Source organism: Echinops telfairi, unplaced genomic scaffold (assembly GCF_000313985.2).
Source record: "Echinops telfairi isolate 266 unplaced genomic scaffold, ASM31398v2 ScPeMD7_1713;HRSCAF=2227, whole genome shotgun sequence".
NCBI classification, from domain to species: domain Eukaryota; kingdom Metazoa; phylum Chordata; class Mammalia; order Afrosoricida; family Tenrecidae; genus Echinops; species Echinops telfairi.
Window position 1 is genome coordinate 15,965,886 of NW_022105611.1, and position 13,427 is coordinate 15,979,312.

The window sequence follows — 13,427 nt, forward strand, 5'->3', positions numbered from 1 at the left end:
TGTCTGGACGGTGAGCATCATGGAATGCCAGATTAATAGAACAAAGTGTTCTTGCATTGAGGGTAAAATGGCACTTAAAAGTTAATTTTGATTTAGTCCTTGGTGACCCAGGCTGTGTACTATGGACAACTAGGACCTTTTTTATTTTTAAAATTAATCATTTTATTGGGGGGCTCTTACAATCTTATAACAATCCATCATTCAATTCTTTTAACCACACTTGTACATTTGTTGCCGTCAACATTACAACCAGGACTTTAGATTGCCATTTTGAGGTGCACAACAACCATTATAGATCAGAAGGATCCAATTTGGAACTCCCACTCAGGGAACTGGACTTTATTGTAAACACACCAGTAGAAGATTAAAGGAACAGAAATACTCCCATGGTCCTATGATTGAAATGTCCTAGTATGAGAAGAAGCAGACTACTACTGTCACAAGACTGTGGATGAGGACTTTGGTTCCAAATTTGTGCCTTGAAGGATGCCCAGTAATGGCCACTCAATATGTGCTATTTCCATACTCTGTCTTCTTTTGACACATTTAATCCAGTTCTGCCTTTGTAAATGAGAAAGTTTTTTGTGGGATATTCTTGTTTGTTTTTAAAATCATTTTATTGGGGGCTCGTATAGCTCTTACCACAATCCATACCTAAATCCATTGTGTCAAGTTCATTTGTACATATGTTGCCATCATCATTTTCAAAACATTTTCTTTCTACTTGAGTCCTTGGTGTTAGCTCATTTCCTTCCACCCCCTACTCCCCTCCCTCATAAACCCTTGATAGTTTATACATTTTTTTTTTCATGCCATACACTGACCGCTGTTTCCCTTCACCCACTTTTCTGTTGTCTTTCCCCTGGGAGGGAGTTATATGAAGATCATTGTGATTGGTTCCCCCTTTCTGCCCACACCTTCCTTTTACCCTTCTGGTATCGCTACTCTCATTATTGGTCCTGAGGGGTTATTCTGTCCTGGATTCCTTGTGTTTCCACTTCTTATCTGTTTCAGTGTATGTGCTCTGGCCTACCAGATTTTTAAGGTAGAATTGGGTTCATGATTGTGGGGGGAGGAAGCACTAAAGAACTAGAGGAAAGTTGTATGTTTCATTGGTGCTATACTGTGCCCTGACTGGCTCGTCTCTTCCTTGTGACCCTTCTGTAAGGGGATGTCCAATTGTCTACAGATGGACATTGGGGCTCTACTCCACGCTCCCCCTCATTCACATCGATAGGATTTTTGTTCTGGGTCTTTGATGCCTGATACCTGATCCTATCGACACCTCATGATCGCAAAGGCTGGTGTGCTTCTTCCATGTGGGCTTTGTTGCTTCTCAGCTAGATGGCCACTTGTTTATTTTCAAGTTTTTATGCTCCCAGACACTATATCTTTTGATAGCTGGACACCATCCGCTTTCTTCACCACATTTGCTTATGTACCCATTTTGTCTTCAGTGATCGTGTACGGAAGGTGAGCATCATCGAATACCAGGTTATTAGAACAAAGTGTTCTTGTGTTGAGGGAATACTTGAGTAGAGGCCCAGTGTCCATCTGCCACCTTAATAGTTTACATATGTACATGCCTGTATTTAGGCCTCTATAAATGTCCTTTGCCTCCTAGTACTTTCCTCTATTTCCTTTTACTTTCCTCTTGTCCCACTATCATTTTTGGCCTTCATTTGGGTTTTGGTAATTATTCTCTGCTCCATTGCCCTTGATCAAGCCCCACCAGGCATCCTATGCCCTCCTTCACCATCGATTTTATATCATTTGTTGTTCTCTTGTCCCTGGGTTTGTTGACAACCCCTTTCCTTTTCCCCGCCTCTCTCCCTCTCCTGTGTCCGTCCCCCCCCAACCGTTGGTCCTGTTGTTTTCTGAGATTGTTTATCTCACCTATCTTATCTAGATTGACATGCAGAGACAATAATAAGCACAAAATTAAGACAGAGCAAAACAACAAACAAAACCAGCAGGCAAAAAAGAAAAGTCTATAAATAGTTTGTTGATCTTTAGGAGTGTTTATGAATGAGAAAGTTTTGCCCTGTCTTGAACCCTTATTGTTTCTGTAAATAGTACCTACTCACCTTAGTTGTTAATCTAACAATTAAGTTGGATTAATAATTTCAAAGGGATATTGTAGGGTAGGTGGGCAGGAAGTAGAGCTAAGAGTGAGTACAACTAGTGATCGAAATAGCCCAATTAAAATGTGTGAAAGATCTGAATAAGTACTTTTCCAGAGAAAATATACAGATAGCTAATAAACTCATTTAAAAAATGCTTGTCGTGATTAGTCATTACCCACCCACCATGACCCACTGCTATTAAGTCTTTTCCAATGATAGTGACCCTATAGGACAGAGTAGAATTCCATAGGGTTTCGGAGTCTATGCATCTTTACAAAAGCAGACTGTCTCAGCTTTCTTCTGCAGAGCGGCTGTTAGGTTCCAGCTGCTGACGACTGCTTAGCATCCCAATGCCGAACCCACTTCACCACGAAGACTCCTTTCCCTAGTCCTTAAATCAAACTCACTGCTATTGAGTTGACCCCGACTCATAGGGACCCTCTTTTGGGTGCTTTAGGATTTGTAAATCTTTAGAAGAGCGGACAGCCACATTTTTCACCTGCGGAGTGACTGGTGGGTTTGAACTACCTACCTCCTGCTTAGCAGCCCAGTGTTTACATGACATTGCCACTAGGGTTCCTTTCATTCATTGTTTAGGAAAATGCCTATCGAACCAATGATATACTTGGTACAACCTTTGGATGTCAGTAATCAAAAAGATTGACCACACCAAGTATTACTGAGAGTGCAAGGAAATTAGAACCCTTATTCATTACATAAGAGTTCTGGTGGCATAGTGGTTACAAGTTGGACTGCTCACCTCAAGGTCAACAGTTGGAAACCACCAGCCACTTGGCAGGAGAAAGATGAGGTTTTCCACTCCTGTAAAGAGTAAGAGTCTCAGAAACCGCCGGGAGTAGTTCTACCTTGTTCTACAGGGTCACTGGGAGTTGGAAACAACTTGATGGCAGTGTGTTTGAGTTTTTGATGTACATTGGAGAAGGACATCATGCTTGGTGAAGTAGAGGAGCAGCAAAATAGAGGAAGACCCTAATGAGATGGATCGACACAGTGACTGCAATGATGGGCACAAACTTAAGAACAATTGTGAGGATGGTACAGGACCAGGCAGTGTTTTGTTGTGTTGTGCATAGGGTTGCTTTAAAATGAGTCAAAAGGGAGATCAAATGACAAAGTGTTAATTTTAAATTTAGCTATATCTGCCATAATCCACTTTCCAGTGCACTTTGCCTGATAGCAAGGCTATTCACTTCCCTAGTGTATGTATGTTCAGAAGGGATTCACCAGAGACTTATTCCATGTGTGGATCCTGCACATGGATTTTTGGCTTCTACTGTCAAACATAGCCTTCTGAAAACTGAGTGGTCACAATGTAAAGTCTGATACCATTTCCTCCATCGGATGTGGATTATATTTACAATCCTAGGATGACACAAAATGGTGTTCTCATTTTCTGAAAATCATCAATTTCAAAGAATTAGAACATGTTAAAATGCAATTGATTTAGTTTCCTACGGTAGCTATAACAACTTATCAAAACCTGGGTGACTTTAAAACAACAGCAAGCCATTAAGACCCCAGACGCTAGCCTTTCTGACAGCCAGGCACCATTTGATTTCTTCACCATATCTTCAGTGATCTCTTCACGAGGGCAAGTATCAAGCAGTGCCCTGCCATAAGAACCGAGTGTTGTTAGACTGGGACTAGAAGTGAGTGTGAGCTCAAGACAGAATGTTTAATTTCTTAAAATCGTTTTTGTTTGCTTTTAAATGTAATGGATTTACATAGTAGGAACGACATTTAAGCCATATCAAGTATATCTCTTTTCCAACAGTGTTCCAGTTTTCTTAGAAGCAACCACCGTTAAGTTTCTTTTCTTAAAAAAAACAACCAAAAAACTTTGAATTGTGATTTGGATAAAAGTTTACCGAGCAAAGCAATTTTCCATTCAATAATTCATACACGTTTCGTTTTGTGCCATCTTTTGCCATCCTCTCAATATGATGTCACTTCTCCTTGCGTTCCTTTTCCATTGCTCCTTTCCTATCCCTTCCTTCCTGCCTTCTGAACTGTGTGGGAGCCCTGGTGGCATACGGGCTATGAGTTGGACTGCTAACTGCAGGGTCCCTTTGAAACCCCAGTTGTTCCACTGGAGAGAGACGGCTTTCCGCTCTGGTGAAGAGTCAGTCTCAGAAACCCACATGGGCATTTCTACCTTGTCCTCCAGGGTGGCTGTGTGTCGGAATCAACGTGATGACAGTGAGTGCATTTGCCTGTTTGTTTTGGGGTTCTGAACTTTGTCCTTAAATAAATGCTGTCCCTTTGATCATAAAGGGTTGATTGTTCTAAAGAGTGTATACCTCCTTGGTGTGCTTCTTCACCTGATAGGCTTGTCTGTTATTTGCCTGATTGATAGTTGAGCTGTGGGAGTGAGTTCAGTTCCAGACCTGAAGTGTGATTAAAGGTCATAGTCTCAAAGATTCCACCACTCTCTCTCTGACCTTCAGTCTTTGTTCCACACTTTTCTGCCACTGTATCCAGGGCCTTCTAAAAAGCTCCCTTTCAGAGCTATTGGTTTTGGTAGCCACGCAGCATATAATTCTTTGGGTCTCAGTTGTCTAGGCTAAGGTTTGTGTGGTCCATTGGTTCTTAGGACTAATTGTTTCTGTGTGTCTTTGATTTTTCCTTCAGTCTTCTTTGCTTTGGATGGGGAGAAGACCTCTTACTGCACCTTTGATGACTGTTAGGTTTCTTATGTAGTTCTGCAAATACATCAACTCACACAGACTGTACGTTTTGTGTACACATGCACATGCCCTTTTTCTTTTGTTGACAGGTTCTGAACACTCCTTTAAAATATATACTTATGATTATTCATGCAATTTGTTTATATGTAAAATTTGTGTACAGTGAAATGTACAAATATTTAGTGAGTTCTGACAGATGCACACAGTTGTATTAGCCATACCCATATCATGTTAATAGAACATTTACACACGCTCAGAAAGTTTCTTCTTTACCCTCTTGCCTAAAATACCCTCTCACTCATCCTGGTAATCCCTTTTCCAATTTTTACCATAGATTAGTTTGTCCTAGTCTGGAATGTTTGTGAGATTTTTTTCTTGTTCATTGTGCTGAGTTCACTTTGGTAGAATTTTAGTGTTAATTGCTGCTAAGTTGAATGTTGTCCCCCCAAAATCATGCCTATTGGAAGCTCAAAATAGGACCTTCTTCCTTTTTCTTTTTTAAAATATATATATATATATATATTTTTAAAATATTTTATTGGGGGCTGTTACATCTCTTATCACAATCCATGCATTCATCCTGTGTGTCAAGCACATTTGCACATATGCCACCATCATCATTTTCAAACCATTCTCTGCATGAGTAACACCTTTACACAAGGAGAGGTATAAAGACACAGAGAAGAAGGCCATATGACTAAGTAGTCAGAAATGGAGTTGAAAACCAAGGAATGCCACAGAGGGCCAGCAACCGGGGGACACTAGAAGCAAGAAAGGCTCTTCCCTTGGCTGTCCACTGAGCTTGGCCCTGTTGACACTTGGCGTTCAGTCATCTAGCTTCTAGACCGGTGGTTCTCAACCTTCCTAATGCTGTAACCCTTTAATACAGTTCCTCAGGTTGTGGTGACCGCCCCCCGCCCCCAACCATAAAATCATTTTGGTTGTTACTACATCACTGTCATTTTGCTACTGTTATGAATCAGGCAACCCCTGTGAAAGGGTAATTCAACCCTCAAAGGGGTCGAGACCCACAGGTTGAGAACCGCTGCTCTAACCCAGGTGGAGAATATATTGCTGTTGTTGTAAGCCTTTTACAATAGCCTGAGGAAATGAATGCAATTGCATTTTAACATGTTCTAATTCTTGGAAAGCTGACAATTTTCAGCAAATGAGAACACCATTCTTTCAAACCTTAGACACTCAACTGACTTATTGTGGAAAATTCTTAGTGAGGGACAGGAATGAGAAGTGCTTCAGAAATGGAGGGAATGCAGACAGTGAATTTTCAACTGCTGTTACTCAGATTTAAGGATGTAGGAGGTTTGTTCCTCTTACTTGATGTTACAATGCTTGATCTCAAATCATTTGTGATGCCAGTCATCCCTGTTCTGTTCTTTTTTCCCCCAAACCATTTTATTTGGAGTTAATCCAGAGATCATGCCATTCTATTGTTCCATCACATCTTTTTCTTTTTTTTCCCATCACATCCTTTTCTGTTGAATCCCAGGGCAAAAGTACAGTTAGCTCTTGAAGGCAATGGATAGACCATAGAGCTTTTTTATATGCATAAAATACTGCCTAGATTGATCATATGAGTGGTTTGTTAGAGTTATTTACATACAAAGTACGCAGAATTTTTAATCTGTACTTCAAAACAATCCATACTGGAACAGAATAAATCAGTAAGTTATTTTTGCCTTATTTAACTTTAGTCTCAGCTTTTAAAAAATATACTTAACTTGATTTTTTTCCCTTTCTAGCAGTAATTTTTAATGGGTTGGTTAATTTTATTTTGGGATTTAATTTTACTTCTGGTAATAAATAATTGGGGTGTAGCTTGCTTATTCATTCCATTAATATAAAAATGCTGGGACTTTAATGACATAATAAGGTATGTAACTGAAAATCGGAGACTCTGCAGAGGAGATGCTTGGCAGCTGTTAATGATGATGGCCGTGATGCAAGACATGACCTGTAGGTGAAGGACTTCATAAAATGAGAATTACTGCCCAGAGCACTAAATGTACCCTCTCTTGTGGGCTAAGAGTCAGTGTGTGGTAATAGGTCAGTTATGCGTCATTGTTGCCTGGTTACCCTAATAGTAGCTGGAAGCTTTTAGCTTCTTTGAAAATCAGTTAAGTATTTGTAGCAGTGCTTGCAAACTTCCAGGGGCTAGTGGTTCAGTCAGTAGTTCAGTTAATGAGAAATGATGTTTCTATGCTCAGTATAAGTAGTTCATTAAAAGAAAGCCTGCTTTATTAACTATGACAAGCAGAGTCGTTGGACAGTTTCCTGTCTGACTCATACGTCCGTTTCATAGCCTTATTTTGATAGGTTATTACTATTTTGAGCCCTCACTGTATATTGTATGTTTCACATTTTCATAGTTTAAATAACTAGGAGGCAAAGAATGAACTCTGAGTTAAAATGCTTGATTGATCCATTTAAAAATGTTTATTTTATTGGGACATATATCCATATATATATATATATATAATAACTTACTCTTGGAACTTGCTCTACTCTTCCCCAACGATTACATTTTTATTCTAAAGTAGCTTAAGTTTTAGCACAGAGACGTGCCAGGCACTGACATAGGTATATTGTTATAGAATGTCTGTTGTTTCTCAAACTTTATTAGCTGATTTTACATACAGTAATTTTATAATTAAGTCATTTAATCCATGTGGTATTAATACTGTGTGCTAAGGGATAGTTGTCTTCTTTCTACAAATTAAAGCTTTCTAAAAATGTAAGGGTTTAGGTAGAGGTCCCTGGGCACGAAAGGTTAAGCATTTGACTACTAACCAAAATGTTGACTGTTTGAACCTATCCAGAGGTGCTTTGGAACAAAGGAAGGCCTCGCCATCTCCTTCCAGGAGGGCATAGGCTCGAAAGGCTGTGGTTCTGAGCACAGGTTTTGATGGCAACTCGTTTTGCTCATTTTTTTTGTATGGGGCTTACCAAAAATAACATAGATGCTATGTAGCAGGCAGGGTCAGCAATCAAACCTAAGTCTGATTCCAGTCTGTGTTCATTCTACGAAGTTCCTGAGCCTCTGAAATAAGATAGGGGATCATGCAATATGTGACCTTCTGTGTCCGCATGTTTTTAAGGTTTCTCAAGTTGTAGCGTGCAACAGTTTTCCATATTGGCCATACCACTTTGCATTCCCATCAGCAGTGCACAAGGGTTCTTACCTTTCCAAGTCTTTTAAAACTCTCTTTTCTTTTTAAATTAAGGCCATTCTGAGGGTTGATGCAAACAGTTAATACTTTTAGCTGCTCACCAAAAGATTGGAGGGTCAAGTCTACCCAGAATCCCCTCTGAAGAAATGCCTCACGATTTACTTCTAAGAAACCAGCCATTGAAAATCCCAAGGACACACTTGTACTCCCACACAATGGCTCACCATAATTTAAACCAACTTGAGGGCAACTCGTGGTGGAAATGAAGTGATACCTCATTGTAGTTTTAATTTGTTTTTCTATATTGACCAGTGAAGTTGAACACCTTTTCATGTGCTTCTTGGAGAAATGTCTACTCAAATTCTTTGCCCATTTTAAAAAGTGGGTTGTCTTTTTTTTTTTTTTTTAAGTCATTTTATTGGGGCCTCTTGTCTTTTTCTTGAGTTTTAAGAGTTCATTATAATCTAGATATTAAATCCAACTTAGATACATGATTGGTAAATAGTTCTCCGATTATGTGTTTTATCTTTTCACATTCCTGATACTGTCTTTAATGCACAAAATTGTTAAATTCTTTTTTTTTAAATTCTTTTATTGAGGGCTCGTATAATTCTTATCAGTCCATACATACATCCATTGAGTCAAGCACATATGTACACCTGTTGCCCTCATCAATCTCAAAACATTTGCCCTCTACTTTAGCCCTCAATATCATTTGCTCATTTTCCCCCTCCCGCCCCCCCAAAATTGTTAAATTCTTATTGGGTCTAATCTACCTTTTATCTCTGTTGCTTAATCATGCTTGTTTGTTCCCCTTTTGATAGCACCTGACAGATACCTCCCATGGTGTTAGAAATAAGTGCCTGCAATTACTCGGCAATCTTGGCTCTTTGGAGAAAAGTGTCACAAAAGATGCGGAAGGCTTAGCTGTCAGAGATGTCCAGAAGATTATAGGGGATTACTTCAGTGACCAGGACCCTCGTGTCAGGACAGCAGCGATAAAAGCCATGGTAAGAACAACCAGAGAAACCAAGTGGGGACACGTTTTTTGTTTTGTTTTCATTTGTCTTTTAAATTTGAGGCTAGTATCGCCTTGGTGCATTTTGAACACCCCCCTGCATATACCTGCACACTTTGAGGAAGATGATGATGTTGGGGTCACAGGACTCAAGGCACAAATTTCTATTGACAGTTGTGCTTTTTTTAGTGATTCTCTGGTAGCTCTCACTTATATTTCTTTAACAAGAAATGCATGACCTATACCGATTATGATATAATTCCAAGTGAAACCCTCTAGTAGGGAGGGAGTGATTTGGTATTGCATTATGATTGGTACATATTATTCATTCCATGTTTCAGAAATACAGGTGAAAGTTATCATGGGGGCATGGTGGGGCTGCTTTTGGGGGAGATGGTGTTAGCCATTTCTTCTTTGGCCTTCTTAACATTATTTTATATATATCTATTTGTTCTCCCTTGTAACATGGGTTAGATTTATTGAAGGACTGACCCTTTCCACTGAAAAGCCTTTGACTAGGCGTATTATTTATATATCACTGACTTTTGACTAAAGGGAATTATGTTAGTCTGCTGTAACGAGGGAAATACATGAGATTGTGATGAGTCATTGGAAATAATGATATTTTCCCCCCAATTCATAAATGATATCTTTATTATCTAGTTACAGCTTCATGAAAGAGGACTGAAATTGCACCAAACAATTTATAATCAGGTACGTAAATGGCTACTGTCTGGGGGAAAGGGTATACCAAGAAGCTGGGAGGATAGCACTTTGGTTGGAAGCATAAGTATTTCAGCTAGCTAGGATTGGCAATCTTTAATTAGAATGAACGTGAAATCATGTGTTTTGGGTTCTGAATCAGGACATGTAATGTAACAGCACTGTCATATGTGCAAAGGACTTGAGCTTGTAAAGAGAAGTGTTGTTGATTTCTGTTTTTTTGGACCATACATGAAGCCATTTCTGGACAGCACACTTGGCTAACTAGAGTTGTTACTAGAGGAGTTAACCAAGATCATGGGATCATATTTTTACAAGTCTCATCAAGATAACAATATTAGGGTGGGGGAGACACAATGAAGTGGTATTGCTAGGAGAAGCTGATTGCTTAACCAAAAGGTCTTACAAGGTGATACATATTTCTCTTCGAGAATGATTAAATCTAATGATAGGGAATCTGATCTATTCTCATAGATCAGATTTTGTTAGCTTATTATCTTATTTGGTTCTGCTAAAACAAAAAGTGTGGACTTAGGGCTCTGGTTCTAGGGGAAGTTTTTCTCTTGTCAACTCTGGAGGAAATTCCTTGTCTACTTTCAACATCTGCGAGGCCGGTGCTCTTGGAGAGCTCCCTATGTCTTGTCGTTAGTCTTTCCCTGGGTCTGGGAGGTTTTGAGTGCCAGAGCCTCGGCTCCAAAGGATGCATTCCACTCCCAGCTCTTTCTTGGTGTTAATGGTGGTCCCTCCCCCTCTGCTCACTTTCCTCTCTTAATCCCTTGTAAGATTAAAGTGATCCTGGTCACAACCCAGTGAAATTCCTCATACATTGGATCAAGGCTGTGGTCTGAGTAAGAGTATTGCATCCTACCCTAATCCCTTTACAAGTCGTGGCTGATCACCTAAGATCACAGTATGAGAGATGCTACATGGTTGCATAACAGCCAATCGCATCAGTGCCTAACTGCTAAATCACTGAGTATTGTGGCTCAGCCAAGTTGACACATATGCACTTTGGCAGGGGACACAGTTCAATCCATGATACTTACCCACAGTGATTTCATCTCTCACAAGAAGGTGATAATTAGCTAAGCCCCATGTGAGTGAGGTAAAAACAAAATATATTCCTTTACAAAGTGAGCTCCGTATAAAATGTTTGAATTGGTATGACCACTGTCTTCTTTCCCCATAGGAAAACCATGTGGGAAGCCAAATAACTAAAGGTGGCAACTAGGGGAAGTAGAGTTATTTGGCTGATCCAGATGCTTACTGACCTTAGACTGTATCAGGAATCCAAGCAAGCAATGATAAGGGCTTCAAAGTACTGAGGATAGAATGATGGTAGAGCGTTTGAGCTATAAGGCAAACTTTGGCACCATATGAGTTTGATTTTGGTGAAAGATTGGTGAGTCATCCACAAAGAGAGATCCAGGGAGTTGGTAGTTGTGAAGGTTGGGAGCTCAGGACTAATATGAGCTTGAGGTGGGTATTTGGAGCCATCAGTATCTAGAAGTTACTCAGGGAGAGTAGATCACAACAGAGGTAGACCCACGGTGGAGACTTGGAGAATTTCCAACATGTAAGAGATAGGAAAATGCCTATCTCTGGTAAAGGAGCCCTTATAATGGCCCTGGAATAGTGGTGACTTGTTGGGCTGCTAACTGCAAGGTCAGCAGTTTGAAACCACCAGCTGTTCCATAGGAGAAAAATGAGGCGCTCTACTCCTGCAAAGAGTTGTAGTCTCCAAAATCCTGAGGGGCAGTTCTACCCTGCCCTGTAGGGTTGCTATGAGTCAAAATTAACTTGATGGCAGTGAGTATTTTGAGATTGTCGTAAAGGGGGGGGATATATATATATCCCCTGGCGACACAGTTTGGGAATTGTGCCCGATCTGACCCCCCCACAACAAGGCAAAACACTGATGGCAGGCAACAGAACAGAAGGGGAGCAGAGCAAGAAATTCCCGAGGGAATACCAAATATATATATATATCCCAGAAAAGGAAACGGTGTTCTCATATCCAACAGTATAAAATACTGTTTGTAGGTGAATTAGGATAGGGCTGAAACCCATCCACTGGTTTTAGTAACAAGCTAGCCTATAGTGAATTTGTAGAGAGCACTTTTTGTGAATCGGTTGGTATGGAAGTCAATTGAATTGGAGTCAATTGAAGCATGGCAGTTTATTAATGATTGTACATGATTCTTTAAAGAAATGTGACTGACGAGAAGGAAGGCAGGATGAAAGATAGTTTCATAGGATGAAAGGTAGTTGCTGGGTGTACTTATATGCAGAAGGGAGAGTCAAGTTATTTAGAATAAGTTGAAAACAGAAGAGTCAAAGGGCAATACATTTTGGTCTCTGTTTCTTAAGACAGAAAATGGGATTCACTAGCTGATTGAACAGAGATTAATGAGTACAGAATGTACAAGAGGGAACATGTTAGAGAAAATCCTGATCTAGGAAAGGCAGACAAATTAACTAGTAAACACAGTGATTTCAACCCAGGAGTCGTGTTAAGAAGTAAACAGGGTGTTGTTATATGAGAATGAACCACAAGGAGGACCTATTTTGGAAGATGGTTCATGAAGGCCTGTATGTGGAGATGATGGGATCCATATAAAGGCTTAGGGACTCAAAGGACTTTTCTTCAGATTCTGAGAAAACAAGGTGTGAAAAAGTACCATGTGAGTAATTTACAGCTGTAGGAGTTGATGTTGAGGTAATGGGATAAGCGGTCTGAGGAGGAAGCACTGCCTTGGGGAATGGGAGTGGAAAAGGAGTGAAAGGATTCAGAGTAGGCCAGTAAACCTCCATAAGCCTCCAGCCTCCTAGGGCGTGTGGTCTCTGATTGCTCAGCAGCCCTTTCGAGGTTTGTAGAGTGGGTGTAGCAGGAATCCTGGGTGGTAGGAGGGGAAGGAAGCCTGCTGCCAGTGCCGTCAGGAGACTGAAGTAAAGGAAAAGTATGGAGCTCAGACAGTGTGGCTCATGTAGACAAAGGGGATGAGGTTAAAGTAGTGGTTCTTAACCAGGGTGATTATGTTATCCAGGGGACACTTAGCAACGTCTGGAAGTGTTTGTGGCTGTTACCTGGTAACAGGAGGGAAATACCACCATCATCTAATGGACGGAGCCAAGAATGCTGCTAAACTTCCTACAACACACAGGGCAGTCACCCATAACAGCAAATTATTCAAAATGTAAATGTGCCTAGGTTGAGAAGCCCTGGTTAAAAGGATTGGCAGGTTCAGTGGGTGCAATGAGTGTAGTCATGGAAGACTTAAGAGCAGTAGGATGTTATGATCAGAGCATGGGATATGAGTTGTAAAATTTCAGAAATGGACCTGTTGTGGCTGTTAGTCTAGGATATTGCCATGACTATTAGTGGAGTAGGGGTATTTTGGTTTAGATCAAAGTAAAGCAGTTAGGTGTTCAAATGGACTTGCGCTAAGAGATGCATGCCAGGAGCAAATGAAGGGGTAGGAAGAGAGATTGGAGCACATCCTGGCCCACCAAGCCTTGAGGACGATATCCCTGCTCTGAGCAGCCAATGCAGAGAGGACCATATGGCCGGCCCCACTATGAAACAGGACATCCCTCACTGACCGATAGCCCAAGGGGGACAACAGTGGTGACACAGTTTGGGAATTGTGCCCGATCTGACCCC

At 40.6% G+C, this 13,427-nt stretch overlaps 1 protein-coding gene across 1 annotated transcript in view; it reads left to right on the top strand.

The window, feature by feature from the left end:
* Positions 1–13,427, top strand: part of INTS4 (integrator complex subunit 4) — a 108,765-nt gene that overhangs the window by 29,389 nt on the left and 65,949 nt on the right. Inside the window, exons 5-6 of the mRNA XM_004708938.2 lie at positions 8,847–9,032; positions 9,704–9,754. Of these exons, the coding sequence (XP_004708995.1) occupies positions 8,847–9,032; positions 9,704–9,754 (237 nt within the window). The remainder of the gene's footprint in view (positions 1–8,846; positions 9,033–9,703; positions 9,755–13,427) is intronic.